Here is a 19,486-nt window from a genome sequence, read left to right on the forward strand (position 1 = left end):
CACACACGACATCCCATCCCGGGGGCGTGTCTAACAGAAATCCCCAGCCAAGAGCAGATGTAGCTGCAGCTCTGCGATCTGCGAGAGGGAGACACAGGGAGGGAGGAAGAGTTTGAACACACTGCAGAGGGAGTGCAGCTATGGGGAACGCACAGGAGAAGCCTCCGGGCAGCGGAGCAGGTGGAGGTAGGTCGGATCAGGCCACAGGAGGGAGCGGGACGAGAAGCCGGGGTGGAGGCTACATGGAAAAGCCCCAGACTCCCGGAGCTTCGGAGAAGGGGGTGGCCAATGGCAGGCAAAACAGCCCTGCTGGTGGACAAGAGGAGCAGGGAAGCCCTGCAGTGGACACAAGTTACCTGGACGCCCCTGCTGGGGCCCTTCCTCCTCACCTGGCCCGGCTCAAGAATGAAGGGAACCACCTCTTCAAACATGGCCAGTTTGGAGACGCCTTGGAGAAGTACACACAGGCCATTGATGGATGTGCTGAAGCAGGTGGGAGACATATGAACAGTTTGTGTATTCTCCTAGATAATTCACCTCATGATCAGTATTTTATCTGAAGAGAGACACCTCTGTTGATTAGACACATTTCAGTTAAACTGTAAAATAACTTGTGTATTGCATCACCAAAGAAAACCTGTAATAACCTGAAATAACACTGTCAGTAACACTAACAGTTACATACCACGTGAGAGCTTAATGCATGTCACAGTAAATGACAGTTAAGAGAAGGGCTGCAACTGTTTTCTTCATAAATCAATCAATAGTTTGGTCCATTAAATTTCAGAAACTTGTCACCTCATGATTCAAAATGCTTGTTTTGTCCAACTAGCTGTCCAAAACTCCTTCAAAACAACAAACCTTTAAAACGTTCACATTTAAGAAGTCAGAATCATACATTTCTGAAAAATTACAAAGAAATTTTCTATTATCAACATTGTTGCTGATGTAACTGATAACACAGTTTCAGCTTTAGAAAGAAGTAATACAGTCAAAACCATAATAATAATGTTACTCATACAGAGCCTTATACTTGACTTATTCATACCTGTTTTAAAAGCATCTTTGGAGTAAAATACTTGACTCTGATGTGCTTTTTGGTGAAGACAAATCTTCAAAAGCAGCTTCTGATGGCCAACAAGTCACAACAACAACAACAGATCGATGGCTCAGAGACACACAGAAAGCCTCTTGGAGCATCTGTCAACTAGCCCTCATAAGGCTATCAGATACAAGTTGACTCACAGTATCATTTGGCTCCACAATCCACAGTATCCAATGTCAATTTTCAATGCATTATGCTCTTGCTGCACAATTTCCTCTATTCACAGAATAAACATGACAGTGCTTACCCTCCTACATCCTACATGATGAGTTCACTCTTCCGAGCAGTCACCTGCGTGGATGGGTGAACCGTAATGATGAGGTTTTAGGTCGAACACCCAAAAAGTGCAGCTGAGACATGAGGCGTCATGGTGATTTGTGAATGCAGTGGAGTGTTGGCACGAGGCTACACCACTGACCGTAGATAGGAGTCATGTGCTAGGCTCTTAGGTAAGACTGAATGTCATGCTGCACCTTTAAGAGCACTCAGCCAACTTTTACTCTCATGACTGGCAGGCCTTTCCTGCTGTACAGGACACAGGCTAAAAAAAAAGATTAGACTAGACTTCATGTCATAGTAGACGTAGCAGAGAGACCCTCGAAGGACAGCACTGAAAACAAAGTGTGATGATCCTTAAGATATAGATACACATGGAGGAGTACAAGTACTGTTGGCATCAGTTTTGGGCACTGAAGCAGCCTATAATGACTGGTGCTCTGTTATGAAACTGCAGTGGAGCCTCAGAGGACAGAGGACAGAGTAGAAAATGACTCGACCTGAGGGACTGATAGCACAACCATTTATCTGTCTAGCAGTCAGCCCCTCAGCATCTCTTTAAATTGAGCTATCTCTGTTGTACCATTTTCTCCTGGGTCTGAACCTCTAAAGACTAAAGCCACAAAACACAGCAAAACTTAACAAGATCTCATATTACTAACCTATCCTTACACCCATGTGTTACACTACTGAGCTCAAAGATGATCTTTCAGCCTCTGCTCTTTCAGATAAGTGTGTTCTGGTTGTTCTCCCGCAGGCGTCGATAGTTCCGAAGACCTGTGTATTCTCTACTCCAACAGAGCGGCCTGTTACCTGAAGGATGGCAGCAGCACAGACTGCATACAGGACTGCACCAAGTATGTTATAAAGTATCAGCTCTGTGCATGCGTGTTGCAACTTGACTGCCAACAGTTTGGTGAGAGATTCATGTGTCCTGTGTTAGCGGCGGATAATAGAGCGTCAACCGGATGTGACGAGCAGTCTGATGAGCCTGCTGCTTTCTTACTCCACACATTGTTTTTTTTTCCATTTTCAAGCTTTCAGTCCTCAGATCCAAATCAATGCTGACTCAAGTGACTTGACTCGAGGCAGTTTATTGGATTACATGCAGCTCCCTGTTGAGCTACAAAAGCCTACTTAATAAGTAAAATCTGTGGAGTTCTGCTTTTCTTCATAGTTAAGTTATATTTGCATATATTTCAGCTTGTATGAGATAAACTTGCACTTTGTGTCATAATTTTCACAAAACTTTAAATGTTTTTTCACATACTCTTCATTTGTATTCATATGTACTTCACCTTTAGTTGACCCTTATAAACTCTGTGACTGTGCTGTGAGGAGGCTGCAGGAATCTCTGTCTAGAGTAAAGTACTCACTCGCATGTTTATGAATGGAGAGCTGCAGATCAGCCCAGTTAAACCTATGAAACAATGTGCAGGTGTAGACAGTTTGATCCTCTGTATGTGCGTCTCTCTGATCCTCTTAGGGCTTTGGAGCTGCAGCCGTACTCCTTGAAGCCCCTCCTGCGCAGAGCGATGGCCTATGAGTCACTGGAGCGCTACAGAAAGGCCTACGTGGATTTTAAGACCGTCCTGCAGATAGACACCGGGGTACAGGCGGCTCATGACAGCGTCCACAGGTCAGATGAAAACAGCCAAAACTGTAGCTACTTCATGTGGCTTCTGTGAGTTGTTAAAAATCTAGTTTTAAGGTTTGAGTTCATTCAAAAGCGTTGAAGTTAAATCATTTTTATATATGAAAGATTAGACTCATCTTTATCTTCTTCATTCATAGCAGCTGTGGTGTGCATCATTTATGTACTTTCCTCCCAGCATGCCATGCAGTATATTTAGTATCTTGGAGTTAATGAGGGTTGAAGAGCTGATTAATCACATGCCATTGAGGCCTTAGAATCTGCACATTTTCATTCAACCAAACACTGAAGAAGCTGATTTCCCTGACTAGCTCCTCTTGGGATCAGCTGCTGTATTAGGTTTGGATGACCGGTTACGTTAGAGAGTTACTGGCCTGTGTGACAGATGCAAGAAAAATGTGTATCAGTTGTTGGCTGGAAGCCCGGGGGGGGTCTGAAGGCCACACGTACCTGCACAAAAAGGCAACACATTCAGCACCATGGATAGTTCTCATACCACATCCAAATGGTATTCAATATAAAGCCATATAGTACTCTATTTTTCCATTTATATACAAGAAATAAACACACTTATATGAATAAAATCAAGCCTTTAGGATGCTTTTACTGATAAAATCTCCACAAAGAGACATCAAAATGTATTGATTTATTTCCTGTGGTGTTCCTGGAGCTATTTCACCACTAATCCACAATTAGTTTGACTTTATTTGTCACTTCTTCCAGTCTGAACACACTACAGACACTATACTACAGACAGACTGTGGATTTGAGACACAACTACCATCCTTTTTTCAAAGGGCGTAGGGAACATAGGTGTTTTCACTTCAGACCTGGTGTGAACCATGTGAGTGAGTCATGACTGACAGGTCTTTTTTCACAAAGGACATTTTTCATGTATCATGTGTCATATTTAATGTCACAGTAGGAACAACAACAAGGTGAAAAGACCCAAATGAATGATGGTTGAATTCTATATAGCTGTTCTCAGTGCCACAGTGTTAATCTAGCTAATTATATATAAAAATTAGATATGTTTGTACTTATGCTGTATGTGTCTCCTGTCAGGATTACCAAGATGCTCATTGAACAGGACGGACCTGGGTGGAGGGAAAAACTTCCAGAGATTCCCGTCGTCCCTCTGTCTGTCCAGCAGCAACACAGAGACAAACCGGTCAGCGCTGAAGTGGCTCAAGCCCGAGCTGCCAGGGCTGCACAGGAAGAAGGTCAGGATGCTGTGTTAGCTAGTGTTCCCTCACACATGAGGACACACGTTCTCTTGTTCTGACAGAACCTGGACACGTTTATGTTTTTTTCTTCCTGTCTGTTTATTGTCTTTTCAAATTTTGTAAAATACGTAAGAGGGTAGCAGCAGAAGTCAGAGGGTGAAAGTCAGTGTGTAAAAGCTGAGAAGAGGTGAAGGCTCTCCTGCTGAGAGATTGTGATTGTTTGAAAGAGAGAGAGAGAGAGAGAGAGAGTGTGTGTGTGTGTGTGTGTGTGCGTGTGTGCGTGCGTGCGTGTGTGTGTGTGTCTGGCTGGCTGGATCATCAATAATGTAGACGGGAAGGCGATCCACAGAGTGTAGTGCTGCTGTAATGGAACAATCCAGGTCAGGTTTCCTGTAGGCTGCTCCGGCTCCCACAGACCAGAAGGCTCCATATGTATCATATATTTATTCAAATATATTTAAATACACGTAGTGCAGTAAATATGTTATAAAAACGATCAGATAAATTGCTTCATTTATACGCATGGCATACAGTTTCCATTCACAGGCTTAGCATGTGCCCTGAACTGACACACACACATATATAAAGTCTTAATGACTACAGCACAGAGACAGGACAGAGATAATCTCAGAATAGCACATTGCTGTTGCTGGGGAAACAGATAGGAAGTAGTTTAACATCAGTGTTAAACACTTCATATTTATTAGTTAAATCATGTTATGTCACAGCAAACTGAATTCTTTGATAAGATAAAATAAAGATAAAAGATAAAATACCACAGATACAGACGTCTGCAGGTCTGACTAGGGACTGTAAGTCAGTAGTTTGATAGTCAGCCATTTTGTTTTACTTGTTTTGTTTTGAACCGATGAGTCAAAACATGTTATGTTGTAAGATTGTGTTTCCTCAGCTGGAGACTCTTACGGTTACATTCAGTATCATTTTCTCCATCACTCTCTCCACCTGTAGTAGTCTAATCTTGCAGTCCCTGGCTTGACTGTCTGTCCGTGGCTCATTTTAAAGCTAGATAGTCGTAGAAGACACTGGTATCATATGGAACTACAAACCTCAGGCATCTGTTGGTATCAACCAAGTCATGCTAGCTTGTCATTTTAAAAGGTCTCACCTCCCCTTAGATGTGCCCATATTATGTTGATCCCATGCAGCTTTGGACAAAAAACATGAATATTTTTCCTTCAGTATAAATGTATGTGTGTGTGTGTGTGTGTGTGTATATTTGATTATTTATGCTGACTGGAAAGCTGAGATGCTTGTGGATTTAATGAGGCCAGCTTTATTTATGTCTTTAAAGTAGTCATTTCATTGCAGTAAGACATTTTTCTAAACTTGGTCTCTCTGTATAACATGACCTATTTTGACCTCTATGATAATCACAGCATCATGAAACTGTACAACCACAAACTAGAGACATTTAGATGACAGCTGGCTTTCCTATGATAATGACAATAAGGGTGTTTCTGAGGAATTTCCAGAACAGAAGCACTCCAATCCAATCCAATCACTGGGAGCAATTCTTACAGAAATCTCTAAATGTCAAAAGTTTTTCATACCAACTCACAGCATGGTTTTTCTGTTGTGTTCCTACAGGTTTTAGTGTCTTAATGTGCTATTATAGAGGGGTATTTGATCATTTTTATTAAATTATACAGCAAATCTGTGTAACAACCCCACCAACTTACAACTGCAGCAACTTAGGAAACATAATAGAGAATAGGAATGGTCATCATATACTTATAGCATAATGTTCTACGCCAATATACACAGTTTATTACATATTACATACTAGAAAAACCTAATAACAATACATTTAGGGTCAAGATTTCAGATGATATACACTATTGTGCTGTCTATACTGTTACTGCTAACTGCCAACCCCAACCCTAACCTACTATCTCCCTCTAAAGATCACGGACTACCCCTAAAAAAGTCTAGAACTTAGTTACTATGACAGATTAAAAGTAAAGCAGCCTCCCTTCGTTCTAGTCTTTCAGTTTCACTTTGCTTCTGTTCAGAAGATCATTTCTTTCTAATCTTCATGTGTGAACTTTTTCTCTGTGGTTCGGTGGTTTACTTGAACCAGAGGTCTGTTTCTAAAATGACAGCAAAGGAAGACCTGAGTTTGTTTATTGTATCTTCCTCTCTGTGTGAGAGAGCACTGTGCTTTAAATAGCTGCAGATAATTAGAAGTGCTGTACAGTGGTTGAGCTGTTGCTGATGTTGATATTAAAAATGATCTTACTCGCCTGACGCTTGTAAGAACTCTCATTCTCTTAGCACCAAAAAAAAGCTCAGTCTACCTGCACATGTTTGATATTGTACTGTTGTATGCTTTTATTGTCCATAAACAGACAAATTATATTAATAGACTAATAACAGGTGATTATTTTGGTCCTTAAAATACATTTTCTGGCAACAAGATGACATTACAACACCAGAAGTTCCCACCACCACCTCTGACTTTATTACAGGTTTCTTTTTCATTAAATTTCTTGTCTTTAGCGTTGTATTAAATCAAGTTTTTATCAGCTGCAGAGGTGGTTGATGTAGATTGCTGGTGCTTTATGGACGTAGTTTCTCAGCTACACAGCAGTTTTTTGTCACAGCTGTCGCTGTCACATGACTTCTCACTTCTCAGCCAGAGGCTACATGTATATGTAGAGTGTGAATTTCAGGCCTTGCTGAGCCCAGTTTTCTTCTTTATCTGTGGATGTATCCATCCATTTCCCCAACTCATTAGATATAGTGACATTCTCAGCACAACAGAGAGCACAGTAAGCAGGAGTCTGGGCCCTTCAGGCTCTCTGCTGACAGCCTGATGGATCTATTGATCACTCCTGAAAAAGTTTGTACACTGAACTGATGGGAAAAGCTTTTTGCAGACAAACAATGCTCAATAGTCCACCCTGATATGTGGGACATCTCAATAACCTCCACTGATGCTGAAGTCATCAGTCACTGAAAGAAAAGAGAAACATTTCAGGAATTCTATTTGTTTCTTTTGACCAATACGTATGACTGTTTCTTCTTTCATCTTATTCAGTATTGATTTTTTTTTCTAAATTGCTTATGTCTGCCAACAGCCAGAAGAAAAGAGGCCAGCTATACTTTACTGAAGCGGGAAGGCAACGATCTGGTGAAGAAAGGTCAATTCCAGGAGGCTCAGCAGAAATACAGTGAATGTCTCACCATAAAACCAGAGGAATGTGCTCTCTACACGAACAGGTACGCATCAAACAACCAGCGAGGAAGAAGTATTCAGATTATCAGATATTCTACTCTAAGTACAAGTCCCGCAAGTAAAAATATATAATAAAATAAGTTTTATCAGCAAAATGTAATATTATGACAATGAATTTTCCGATTAATCAAAATGGGGTTTTAAAGTAGTTAATTAAGCTGAAGAAGTATGAGAATTTTAAGTTTAATCCTCCCGTTTTTTAGAAAAATTCAGTTTCATTATCACCAAATGTAGAGATACATGGTTTTCAATGGACAGGAAGGCCAAAAATGTTGTGAAAAGTAACTAGTAACAAAAGCTATCAGACAAACGTAGTGGAGTCGAAGTATTAAGTTGCAAAAAATGGAAATACTCAAGTAAAATACAAGTACTTTGAATTTGTATTTATCTATAATACTTCATAGTAATAGTAGTAAATGTACTTAGTTACATTTAACCACTTAAAAACAAACCTAGACAACTTGCACACTGTGTAGGATTGTTTGATTTTTGTATCCGTGACAATTTCCACATGTTGAGTGTTAATAAAAAAACAATGAGTGCTTCAGAGGCACCATTAGACACAGTACTGTAGGCTCAGTGTAGAGATAGACAATCATTCATAAGATGCTGAGTGATATTAACTTCCTATGTCACCAATAAAACAGTATCCACAAACAAGAACAGCCCTCTCGCTATCTTAATATCAAGCAGCAGAGTTGTTACTGTAGAGACATAATGTGATTAGATTTCATTTATCTGCTTATAAAAAAGAGCCAAAAAATCAAATCAAATCAAATCAAGTCAAATTTTATTTGTATATCCCAAAGTCACAAAGTACATTTGCCTCAGAGGGCTTTACAATCTGTACAGGGAGTGTCCCTCTGTCCTTAGACCCTTGGTTCCAGTGAGGAAAAACTTGCCCACAAAAACCTTTAACAGGGAAAAAATGTGGAAGAAACCTCAGGAAGAGCCACAGAGGAGGGATCCCTCTCCCAGGACGGACAGACGTGCAATAGATGTCACGTATACAGAACAAATGAATGAATGATGAATGATAAAATGAGAGGGGAGGGAGGGGGGGTCCCCCGGCAGTCTAGTCCTTAAGGAATGACCTGAGCCAGCCCTAACTATAAGCTCTATCAAAAAGGAAAGTCTTAAGTCTACTCTTAAAGGTGTTGACCGTGTCTGCCTCCTGAACCCAGAATGGTAGTTTGTTCCACAGAAGAGGAGCCTGATAGCTGAAAGCTCTGGCTCCCAATCTACTTTTGGAGACTATAGGAACCACAAGGAACCCAGGATCCTGAGAGCGCAGTGTTCTAAAGGGGTAGTAAGGTACTATGAGCTCTTTTAGATATGATGGTGCCTGACCATGAAGAGCTTTGTAAGTAAGGAGAAGAATTTTAAATTCTATTCTAGATTTAATAGGCAGCCAATGCAAGGAAGCCAAAATGGGAGAGATGTGATCTCTGATCTTGGTTCCTGTCAGAACACGTGCAGCAGCATTCTGAATTAGCTGCAAAGTCCTAAGAGACTTATTGGAGCAGCCTGATAACAAAGAGTTACAATCGTCCAGCCTTGAAGTAACAAATGCGTGGACTCGTTTTTCTGCATCCGCTTGAGACACGATGTAAAATTAGTTTTATGTGGACGTTAAAGGACAAATCCTGATCAAAAACAACTCCAAGATTCTTTACAGTGGAGCTGGAGGCCAGGGTAATCCCATCTAAAGTAACTAAGTCTCTAGAAAGAGGGTTTCTGAGCTGGCTGATGGTCTCCTTTAAGAACAGTATAATATAGAAAACAGCAGAGGGCACCACATGATCGTCCTTGTGTCAACTCCAGTCATCGCTGTTGATGGCAGCAAATAATAGAATATGATATACAAATATAATCTTGCCTCTAAGACCGAGGCCAGTCAGCATCAGTTTTATAACAGATCTTGGCATCATGAAAAATACTAAACATAAATGTTAGTTTTATTTGTTTATTGATATTTTTTATTTGCTTGCATAAATACATACATAATAAATATGGACATTACCAATAACTTAACCCATAAGTTTAATTACCAGTTTACCATTATCTGTGGCAGTATCCTGAATAACAGGAATGAACACGTTGCTTTCTCTGACTCCTCTGAGTCCTCTTTTTTTCTTTAGAGCCATTTGCTTCCTGAAACTGAATCTGTTTGAAGAGGCTAAACAGGACTGTGACTCTGCACTGCAGCTCGAGCCGGGCAACAAGAAAGCCTTCTACAGACGAGCTCTGGCTCATAAAGGCTTACAGGTGCCTTAAACACACATTCATTCTGTTGAAACATTTAGATTAGATAAGTTTTTGCATCTGCTTATTGATAATGTGCATATCTGTGTTAGGACTACCTGTCGGCCAGCAGTGACCTCCAGGAAGTCCTCCAGCTGGATCCGAACGTTCGGGAGGCTGAGCAGGAGCTTGAGGTGGTGACGGTCCTGCTGAGACAGAGCCTGTTGGACAACACTGCACACACACCACGGGTAAAGAAACTGACACAAATTCACACACACATTCAGTGATTCTTGACAAATAAGAAATGAATTTGATTTGTGTTTCAAAAACTAAATCTATACTTTGGAAAAAGTTTTGGCTATCTAACTATTTTTGGAACAACCTTGCAGTTCAAATATTCTTTAGATTATGTTTTTTGTCAACATCATCAGACACCAAAGATTGTTTTTTACAATTCGGGTGTTTTTTTACCTGAACTTATTATTTAATTACCCTTCCTCTCAAAATGAATAAAGAGTATAATCTTTACAGTTTTATTTAACTTTGAATGGCTTCCTTCTAATCTTTATATATAATCCTTATTTGCCTGTGTTTTCCAAGAGATGTATTATTACTAGTTTGAATAAAATTCAGCTTTTACATTTAAATAAATATCTAGAATCTGTTGTTTTCTGAACCAACACTTATAAAGGTTGGACAAAATGTCCAGTTTTTAGAATCATAAACCAAAAGAGACATATTGTATATATGAAGGATTTAGCAAGTGAATTTTCTGGATAAAATACTAAATTTCTCATGCTAATGTTATTCATGTTGTTGTTGGAAAATCAAACACTAAAGACAAATAATAAGTAACTGATATTGCATTAAAAACTATATTTACTGTGCACTTTACAGGTTACACCTACACATACAAAAAAAAACAAGAGTCTGACTTTTGTTAATTCCCTCCAGGTTTGATGTTTGTTTGAAGAACAATGTGGAAGAGGAATGAAACAGGTGTGGACACAGGTGTACTGTTCTGTCGCAGATATGGAGGAAAAGAACTTTTAAAGCCATCAGCTGTAGTAAGTACTTGAAAAACGAAAGGCGTTAACTCCTGGGACTCCTGCCTCCTCGGACGACCAGTTCTCTTTCAGCTCTGCACCATCTGCAACGTGTGCAAACCACACCATAACTCCTGAGTACACAACCTTACATAATGGCAGCTTTATTTTAAAAAAGGCTAATGTCAAGGTACTCATGACCCGCTTGTACTATAAATCATTCACATTATGATGTAATGTACTGTATATACAGATTTGTGTGACAGGCTGCAGAGCTCTGTCAGAATGGTGGAGTAACACGGGGAAAGTCTGAGTGTATTATGTGTGCCTTATTGAGATTTCTACCACAGTTAGGATGAAACACGCCAAGATTAAACGTTTTATTTTAATTTGTGTTTGGTTCTAAAATGGTTCACTGAGCTCATGACACAACTGATTCAACTCAACTGAACTGTATGTAGACATGAGGGGTTCAAGGTCCAAGTCTATTCTTTATGTATTCATCTGTTCCAGCTAATTCAAGACACGTATCATTGTTTACATGTGTTCTCATTACAGCTGCTACTAAAAAAGAAGCCAACAACTTAACACGAAACACTTCTCTCTAAAGTTAAGCGTTACCACCTAACCATGATTTAAAGGTCCGGTGTGTAAGATTTGTGTGGATCTACTGGCAGCACATGGCATAAATATAAAATAATAACCACCTAAGAATGAGAATCGTGCTCTTGTTACCTTCAAATGAGCCTTTTATATCCACAGAGGGAGCAGGTCCTCCTCCACCGAGTGCACCATGTTGAACCGCCATGTTTCTACAGTAGTCCAGAAGAGACAAACTAAACACTGGCTAAATGCCTTTTGTAGTTTTTACACAATTTGAGGCCACGCATAATTTTAGGGAGAGGGTGAAGCGAGTAGTATTCAGTTGGACGTGATCTGCAATGCAACCTCACTGTTAGATGCCACTAAATCCTACATACTGGACCTTTTAAAATGGTAAAAAAAATATATTGATTTACCATAGTTAAAATATCCAAAAGATCCTGAGCTCAGCGTTTAAGTCATTATTAATTATCAGTCACTTTAGTGACTTTAGGGTTGAGGGTTGGTGTAGTAAACATCCGGCTACTGTATTAGCATTCTAGGTGACTAAATCATGTACTGTAAGACTTATAGTAGGTCTCAGGTTCAATCTTGAATGTACCCAAGATGACTGTGTCTTTGTGCGTGAATAGGTGCACAGTATTTACATTTGGAAAGTCTCTGATTATTTTTGAATGCATCCTTAGTGACTTTTTCCATAACTGAGAACCTTCCCTGCTGCTGCAACAAGGAACTAGTCTAGGATGTTGGTTTCATTTTCTGTTCATAGAATCCCTCGCAGCCACCGTTCAAACAAACAAATGTACTTGGTGTTAAAGAAAAGTAATCTGCTGGGTGACAGTCGTTATGACCCCAGACACTTCAGTCTCTTAAGCATTAATTAGGACACAGCACCTTAAGAAAACAACCATTAAATATCTCTTACGTCAGTCTGAATAAACTGTAGAAACGTATCTTGTTCACACAGTCAGACAACATGAAACTCCTCGTTATTTGGCAGGCAAGATGAATATTCTCAGCTGAGGTCTATTAAGGTCAACTAGCTTTTTGTCTACCTTCAGACTGGTTTAAAAATTCCATGAGATCTATGAGTCTATGTCCACATTTTTAAAACCATACACGGTCCACGTGCACAGATGTTTCCACTTCATTTGTCCAATTAGGGCTTCCCTCCGGTCTGTGTGGATGTGTGCAGACAAACCTCGATTCATGGATAACCGTTTGCATCTTCACACCCGTTTGCAACAAATTAGGAGAGATCTAATGAGCCAAAATAAATGAAAACACCTGTGTGTGTGTGCACAGCCTTTAGGTATCGTTCTTTTAAATCAGCCCTATAATGCACAAGAATGTACATCTCTGTATAGCACAATGTGCCACAACCTTAACTTCATTCATATTTTAAGGTATTTATGTATTAACACACTTTGTCCAATCTCCGATTACCCATTTTTGTTGCTTCTATCATCTAAAAATCATAAAGAAAATCTCAACTAAATGAAAACACTCATGAGGCTTGAAGTGTTGCTTCATGGAATGTAAAGAGCATGTACTGTATGTAAATAGTTTGAATGCAAATGTAAATAATAAACTGCTATGTGGATGCTTTCATGAGTCTCTGTGTGAAGTGTGTGTGAGTGCACGACAGGAAACCATCACTTCATGTGAAAATATACAGACGACAAGTTTGATTGAGAGTTTTATTGTGTAAGGATATGCATTTACATGCACATTATAAAGTAAATAATTAGGGAATATATACTTTTTTCAAATAGCATAAGCTTCTTCTGACCAAGTTAGAAAACAGACCAGGCACTAGTCTTCAAATAATAATATAAAACTCACAGGAATTTAACAGGCGTTAGGAGAGGGAACATAAACAGGGTGGGAATATCCTGCAGCTAGAGGCTTTTGAGGCGCACCGAAATTCTTTCAGTCAACACTGCAGCTCCTCTAACTCTTTACTCCCAGACGGCTCACGCTGAGCTCGGCTGGTCAACATCCCAACAGAGTAATCTGCGGTCAGGCTGAAAATTCATAGCAGCTGCTGAACACAACATGCAATGCTCAAAATGCTCATCGCTTTGATGAACAGGTCTTTATTGCCAACGGGAGCGACGACAAAAAGGTGAACTGGCTTTGGCTACTTCAGGGGAAACTTTTTCAAAATTTAACTCCCAAAAAATTACTTAAAAACAAAAAAGACATTTTGGTCTTCAGATACAAACTACCGCCCTAAAATCAGACTTAATCCACAGTTTTCTAATCTGCAGACGCCAGTTTTCAACCTCGCAGACTGAACTCCAGATTTCTAAAAAGGAAATCATTCAGGTATCATTACATCTATTAGTGGTTCTGTCAAGGGTTGTAGTCTAAACTGTGGTGGCCTGAGAGCAGTCTTTGGTACTCTAAATAAGCTAGTGTGACAGCTAGCATTAGCACTCGGGGGAGGGTATTTTCCATCAGCGTTTGTGCAATCTGTGAGGCAAGTAGAACTCATTCTCTCGTGACTTTTATGTTTATCATTTGAAGACATACAGAACAAGGAAATAAAAAATAAAATCACTATACAAAGGATTTTTCCCCTCAAAAGGCACTGTGGGTCCAACAAATATAAAATTATCTGCATTAATCATCTGCAAGGATTTAAGAAAACAAAACAGTTCAAATACACCAAAAGCTCTGAATCAAAAATTTGATTTTGATTTGGATATTACTGAGGGAGGATCAAAACTTGACTCCTGTATCGCCATAAATTCACTGACGTGATGTGTGTGCTCAAATACACGTGGAGTCTCATTGCACCTTTGAGTATAGTGAGCTGTAAGAGCTTCTTATTGCAAATACACTGCTTGTTTGGTTGACTTTACAGTTTTAGTGACTGAATACTAAAACAAACCAGAGAAATGCTACATGCTCCCTTTCTTTAATATACCTTGCATAATTCCATGATAAACTTGGCGTGAAGGTGAATTGATGCAAGATGACAACTGTCTCAAATCCACATTCAAAAAAAAAAAGAAAAGAAGAAACAAAGGGGAGGCTATTTTGAGTCGTCTCACCAAATTATACGACAAGGTTTGGACCCAACAGAGGGCTTCAACATTAAAACCAACTTTCCCAAAATGGAAAATAAAAAAATGAGCAAAGACAAAAGCACAAAAAAAACAAGTCACATTTTAAACAAAACAAAAGCAACATTTTTTTTTTATAGATGATTATGGAAAAATAAAATTTGCTACTGTACTGTATGGACTGGTCCCTCTTAGGTTCAACAATCCTTTAGCTGTGGTGTTTCTCGTGCCACATTAAGAAGTCACAGAATGATCTGGTGGCACGGCGGTGGACCACAGTGATGACATGACCGTCCCTGATTCATGCAAACATCCGGAGAAAACCACTTTTTTTTTTTTTTGCAGATGTCACGAGGGAGAACAGGTTCAGGCTTTAAATAGCAGCTTGACTTACTATTGAAAAGAACATCATTTGTTTTCTTCCCTTCCAGCTTTTATCAGTTCTGCTTTGCGTAAGTCAGGGAAAGGGTTTTGGATTCAGAAAATCATTCAGGGGTCAGACTTTGCAGATCTTCATAATAGCTGGACGGACCTTCTGCTGTGTCTCTCCACCCTGATAACATACTTAAAACCTGTCCACATACATTCTACTCCACCTTCTGGTGCACGTCTGTTTGTTCTGTCACTGAAGAACAGACCACGTCTGCTCTGACTTTACTGTGCTCCTTCTTACTTGATTCACACAATCTCTCTCAAACTTGGACATCGACCCTCTCTGTAACTATACAGGCTGACATTCACGTAATATATAATTTCATTTATAGCCTTAAACTTGACCAACAGCCTTCCAATATGCACTCAAGAGTGAAATTAGGCGATAAGGCTAACTGGCAAGAGAAGAATTCCTTTAGATATCTGTCTGTATGCAGCGCTTCCTTGTTGGGCTGTCAGGCTGTGCGGCAGTGTTTTTGGTGGTCTCTTTTATTTTCTCATCCCTCTCCACCTCGGTATCTGCAACATCGCCTCCACCCTCCTCACTGATGTACAGAAACGTCCCGCTGCTTCCCTCTTTTGGTGAAGCAGGCGGAGATGACGATAGCTGGCGGTGGGCGAAGGCCGCGTGGCTACTCTGCGGTGGATAATGCTCCAGACGGTCGTGCTCCACCTCAGGCATGGGTGTGATGGTGACGTCGTTGAAGGTGGCAGTGGTGGTAGTGGTGGGGTGATGGTCCATTGGGGCCGAGCAGGGTGGATGAGCTGGCCGTGAGGTCTCAGGGTCTGAGCAGCTCAGCTCTGATGAGAAGTGGCTACAGTGCGAGTCAGCCACTGAGGGCAGGCTGCCACTGAGAGATGGCGAATCAAACTCGGAGGAGTTAGTGCTGCGCTGCTCCAGTAGCTGAGCATCCATATCTCCACGTGTCTCGTTAATTTTAGTTTCTCCTTTGCTGCTGCTGCTGCTGGCTCTTTTCCACAGCTTCCCTTTGCTCTTCTTGCCCCATGAAGTGGAGGGTTCCTTTGACCAGGGGGACGATGGGCAGCAGTGATTATCGTGCTGTGCGCAGCAGCAGGTGGAGGTGCATGTGCACGTACCACCGCTAGCACCTTTAAGGCCGACGGTGCTGCCGCTACAGCTGGCTTCATCCAGGCTGCTGCTGGCGCTGCAGTGCCTCACCTTTTCTGGTTTGGACTCCACGTCTGCCTGAACTTCCAGACTACCGTCTCTGCAAATAAAAATCACTCAAACTTAATCATTTGGCAACTATCATGCATATTCACGTGAATGTTTATTGAGAACCAAATGAAGAAACCCGCCTGAACTTGTTTTTACCACAGGCTATTTGGCAAAAGGTACTAGAAAAACTAGGGCAGGGATTTTTCTTTTAAAAATAGGTCACAAATGTGCCGCTGTGACACGCATGCTCTGATTACTGACCTTTCCAGAGGCATATAAGCATTGAGGATGGATCCGGCCATGGCTTTTGTGCTTGCGTTGTCACTGATTGTCCCGAGGCTGACAGTGGCAGACTCTCCGCTCAGACTGCAGCGCTCCTTTTGGACATCAGCCTGCACCTCCATCCTGGAGACAACAAATAAAAATGCATATATGAAGTGTGTAAATTCGTAACACAGCTTTCTGTGCTGGTCACGTCATTCAAATGAAGACATCATCCAGGTCCAGTCTGTTACCTGTTGTAGCAGCTGCCAGAGAGGCTGCCGGTGATGCTGGTCCCAGCGATGGCTGTGGTGCTGGCATTGTCGCTCATGTTGTCCCGCTGCGTGGAGCTCATGCCGCAGCGCTCCATGTGGCTCCCACTGACACTGAGGCTCAGGCCTGTCAGGCCGCCGACACTCACTCCATCTCCGAGGCTGGGATTGTTGAGCCGAGTCTCAGCCACAGAGGTTGTGTCTAAAGGGGAAAAAAGTGTAATTTTATTGATTTAAAGAAGGTTTTGACTGACAGAGAGGAAAAATAAAGGAGGAGCAATTGTGACAGAAAGAAATATGATTAAAAAATAAGGAAGGAAATACAGATAACAACAACAAACAAATTGAGAAATTGAGGTCAGGGTCCTGTTTACTCTTCTAAAGTTCTATCAATGACTTTGACTTTTACAGGCTGATGGAACAACAGACTGATTCATTCTTAGGTGTGAATACGTGTCATCAGGTCTAACACCTCCTGTTCCTGGAAAAAGTCCCCGCTGTCATGTGGATTCATAATTATCATTGGCGGTGTTGACAGAAGGTGTGAGAAATACAATACGTTTCCTTTTAACGCCTCCTGGGAAAGTACGACGAGCTCGACCTCACGCAGCCACCGGTTCGTCAGTGACAAACACTCTCTGATGGGAAAAAACGCTGACACTGCGCCAGTCATTTCACACCACTGCACACCTTAAACATCCACACCTCCCATCCACTGTTTTTGGCACTTTGCGGGCTATGAATAATCTATATGCACACACAAAAGGCTCCGACAGGTGTACTTCTGCAAAGCCAAACGGGTTTGCATGAACACAAATGTGCGCAGACACACAGCTACCACAACCCCCTACTGCGGTGTGGTTGCTGGTATTTTTCAAATATTCATGTGATGAGCTGATTGTGCCAATAATAATGACACATAAGCCCGAACCATGACTAGAATAACTCGCTTGTGTATAAACGCTTGCCAAAAATATCTGACTGGTGCTGACAGGTTAATGAGAGAGAGATAAGTGGTGGACAAATACAAGCAGCAAAACTTCAGCAGGTTTACTGATAATGATATGTCTTCTAATGTGACATGTTTCATGGTTTGTTGAGCTTCTTTGAAAGATGGATGTTCATCACCTGATAAACAGTATTAAATGTGTGATTGACGACTGATTTTTGTATTTTAGTCTGACTGCAAGACAAATTTTCACTTGTGAACAGCTGAAGCCAGAGTTTAACTTGTGCTTCTGCCTCTTGTTGATTCTCCTGGGAACATTTCCTTCTATCTTTCTTTCCATGAGTTAGAGATGCTCACCTGTGGCTGCCGCCCCACTACCTATGTTGTCATTTTCGTCATCGAACTCGATTCGCACCCCTTTGCCGTTGCCAGCAGACACTCCACAGCCGCCGCTCCTGCACAGTGAGATCGGGACAACTCCGTAGACGTAAGCAAGCATGATGGGGACACCGATTCCTACAAGACAAAATTTAGGCACACATTTACACAGTGGAAGTTTTACTGAGCTTCAAATATATGGCATATTCCTGTCCAAACACTCTTATGTGAGGTAAATGAGTGGCATGTGACAAATGGTGCTTTAATGCAGCGTTTTACATGAGATGTTGGGAAACAGAATGTGAAAGAAAGAAAGTGAAAAGGGAAAACATCTTACCAACAGTTACTGCTGCAACCACAGGCGACACAATCACAGAGAGCGTCACACCACCAGCTATTACCAAATTCCTCTTGTGTTTAGAGATGTCCTTGCCCTCATAGCGATTATGGATCTGAGGAGGAAGATCATCGTTAATAACAGCACCTCCAGCGTCCCTTTGTGATTCCTCTTTTTTAATAAACGTTAGGTTTTTATCACTGTGGTTCCATATCCCTCCTCACCTTTCGGCCCACATAGACTGGGATGCCAATGATCATTGCGGGGATGGCGATGCCAGCTATGAGTGCAATGCCGACGGGCGCACCCACCAACGTGCCGAGCTGCCAGAGGATCTTTTTCTTTCTGCTCCAGGGCTTCTTCCCCCAGAAAGTGCAGCCTGACGGACTGAGAGGATTGTAAGGACAGGGGGGATATCGGGGGCACACTGTGAGTATCATAGTTATCTTAACTGCTAAAACAAGTAAAGAGACAAGAACTGATACAAAACAAAAGAAGTTCACAATTGGAAGGATCTGGTAATTGGACCATAAGATTATTTTGTCATGCTTCTTCTTCCAGAGTCAATAACAAACTCTCAAATAAAACTGGAATTCAATACATTGTTTAGAGTTATGGTTTCATTCCTGACCCCACACACACACACACACACACACACACACACACACACACTTTTCACTCCGTGTGTTTGTCTCACCTTAAATAGTGCAGATCAGAGATCTCCTTCATGCAGAGCCAGCAGAACTCACAGCCGCAGACAGCGCAGGTCATGTGATTACAGCTTCCATCATTCATCTTGATGATGTAGGCGGCACAACGAGGACACGGCTTGATGTCGTCGCCTGGTGAAGCGTTTTGTATTTTTGGTGAATATATACAGTGCGTATTATATACTGTGAATACACCCGAGTACGAGGTTATAAAAGAGGGTGATGGGTTCGCTGAAGGTACATATTTCGATTTGTACGTTACCTGCGGCTCCGCTCTCTTGGCTGTAGCTCAGTGAGGAGGACCTGAAACTCCTGAGGCGGAAAGTTTGGGCTCTTTGCTGCCGTGCCGTGTCACATGTCTGGTTGGGATGCCACAGCTGTTTGCAGTGGTAGCAGAACTCTGTCCCGCAGCCCTCACGCCCACAGGTGATCTTTGGGCAGCTGGCACAGCCAAACGCGATGACTGCGTAACTGAGA

The 19,486-nt window shown here is 41.4% G+C and overlaps 2 protein-coding genes across 2 annotated transcripts in view; one reads left to right on the top strand and one right to left on the bottom strand.

The window, feature by feature from the left end:
- On the top strand, positions 1 to 14,436 carry spag1a (sperm associated antigen 1a). Its single transcript, XM_019263298.2, has 8 exons — positions 1 to 492; positions 2,139 to 2,238; positions 2,868 to 3,020; positions 4,101 to 4,258; positions 7,363 to 7,504; positions 9,662 to 9,788; positions 9,878 to 10,015; positions 10,722 to 14,436. The coding sequence occupies exons 1-8, from the start codon at positions 141 to 143 to the stop codon at positions 10,725 to 10,727; spliced, it is 1,176 nt and encodes a 391-aa protein (XP_019118843.1). The 5' UTR covers positions 1 to 140; the 3' UTR covers positions 10,728 to 14,436.
- Positions 13,103 to 19,486, bottom strand: part of LOC104918640 (E3 ubiquitin-protein ligase RNF19A) — a 23,367-nt gene continuing 16,983 nt past the window's right edge. The window contains exons 3-10 of the mRNA XM_010730452.3: positions 19,272 to 19,480; positions 18,997 to 19,141; positions 18,524 to 18,686; positions 18,300 to 18,414; positions 17,942 to 18,100; positions 16,618 to 16,837; positions 16,364 to 16,507; positions 13,103 to 16,151 (exon numbers count right to left, since the gene is read on the bottom strand). Coding sequence (XP_010728754.2) covers positions 15,338 to 16,151; positions 16,364 to 16,507; positions 16,618 to 16,837; positions 17,942 to 18,100; positions 18,300 to 18,414; positions 18,524 to 18,686; positions 18,997 to 19,141; positions 19,272 to 19,480 — 1,969 coding nt within the window. The 3' untranslated portion in view covers positions 13,103 to 15,337. The remainder of the gene's footprint in view (positions 16,152 to 16,363; positions 16,508 to 16,617; positions 16,838 to 17,941; positions 18,101 to 18,299; positions 18,415 to 18,523; positions 18,687 to 18,996; positions 19,142 to 19,271; positions 19,481 to 19,486) is intronic.

The sequence above is a fragment of the Larimichthys crocea genome, chromosome XIII, assembly GCF_000972845.2.
Source record: "Larimichthys crocea isolate SSNF chromosome XIII, L_crocea_2.0, whole genome shotgun sequence".
Taxonomy (NCBI): Eukaryota; Metazoa; Chordata; class Actinopteri; family Sciaenidae; genus Larimichthys; species Larimichthys crocea.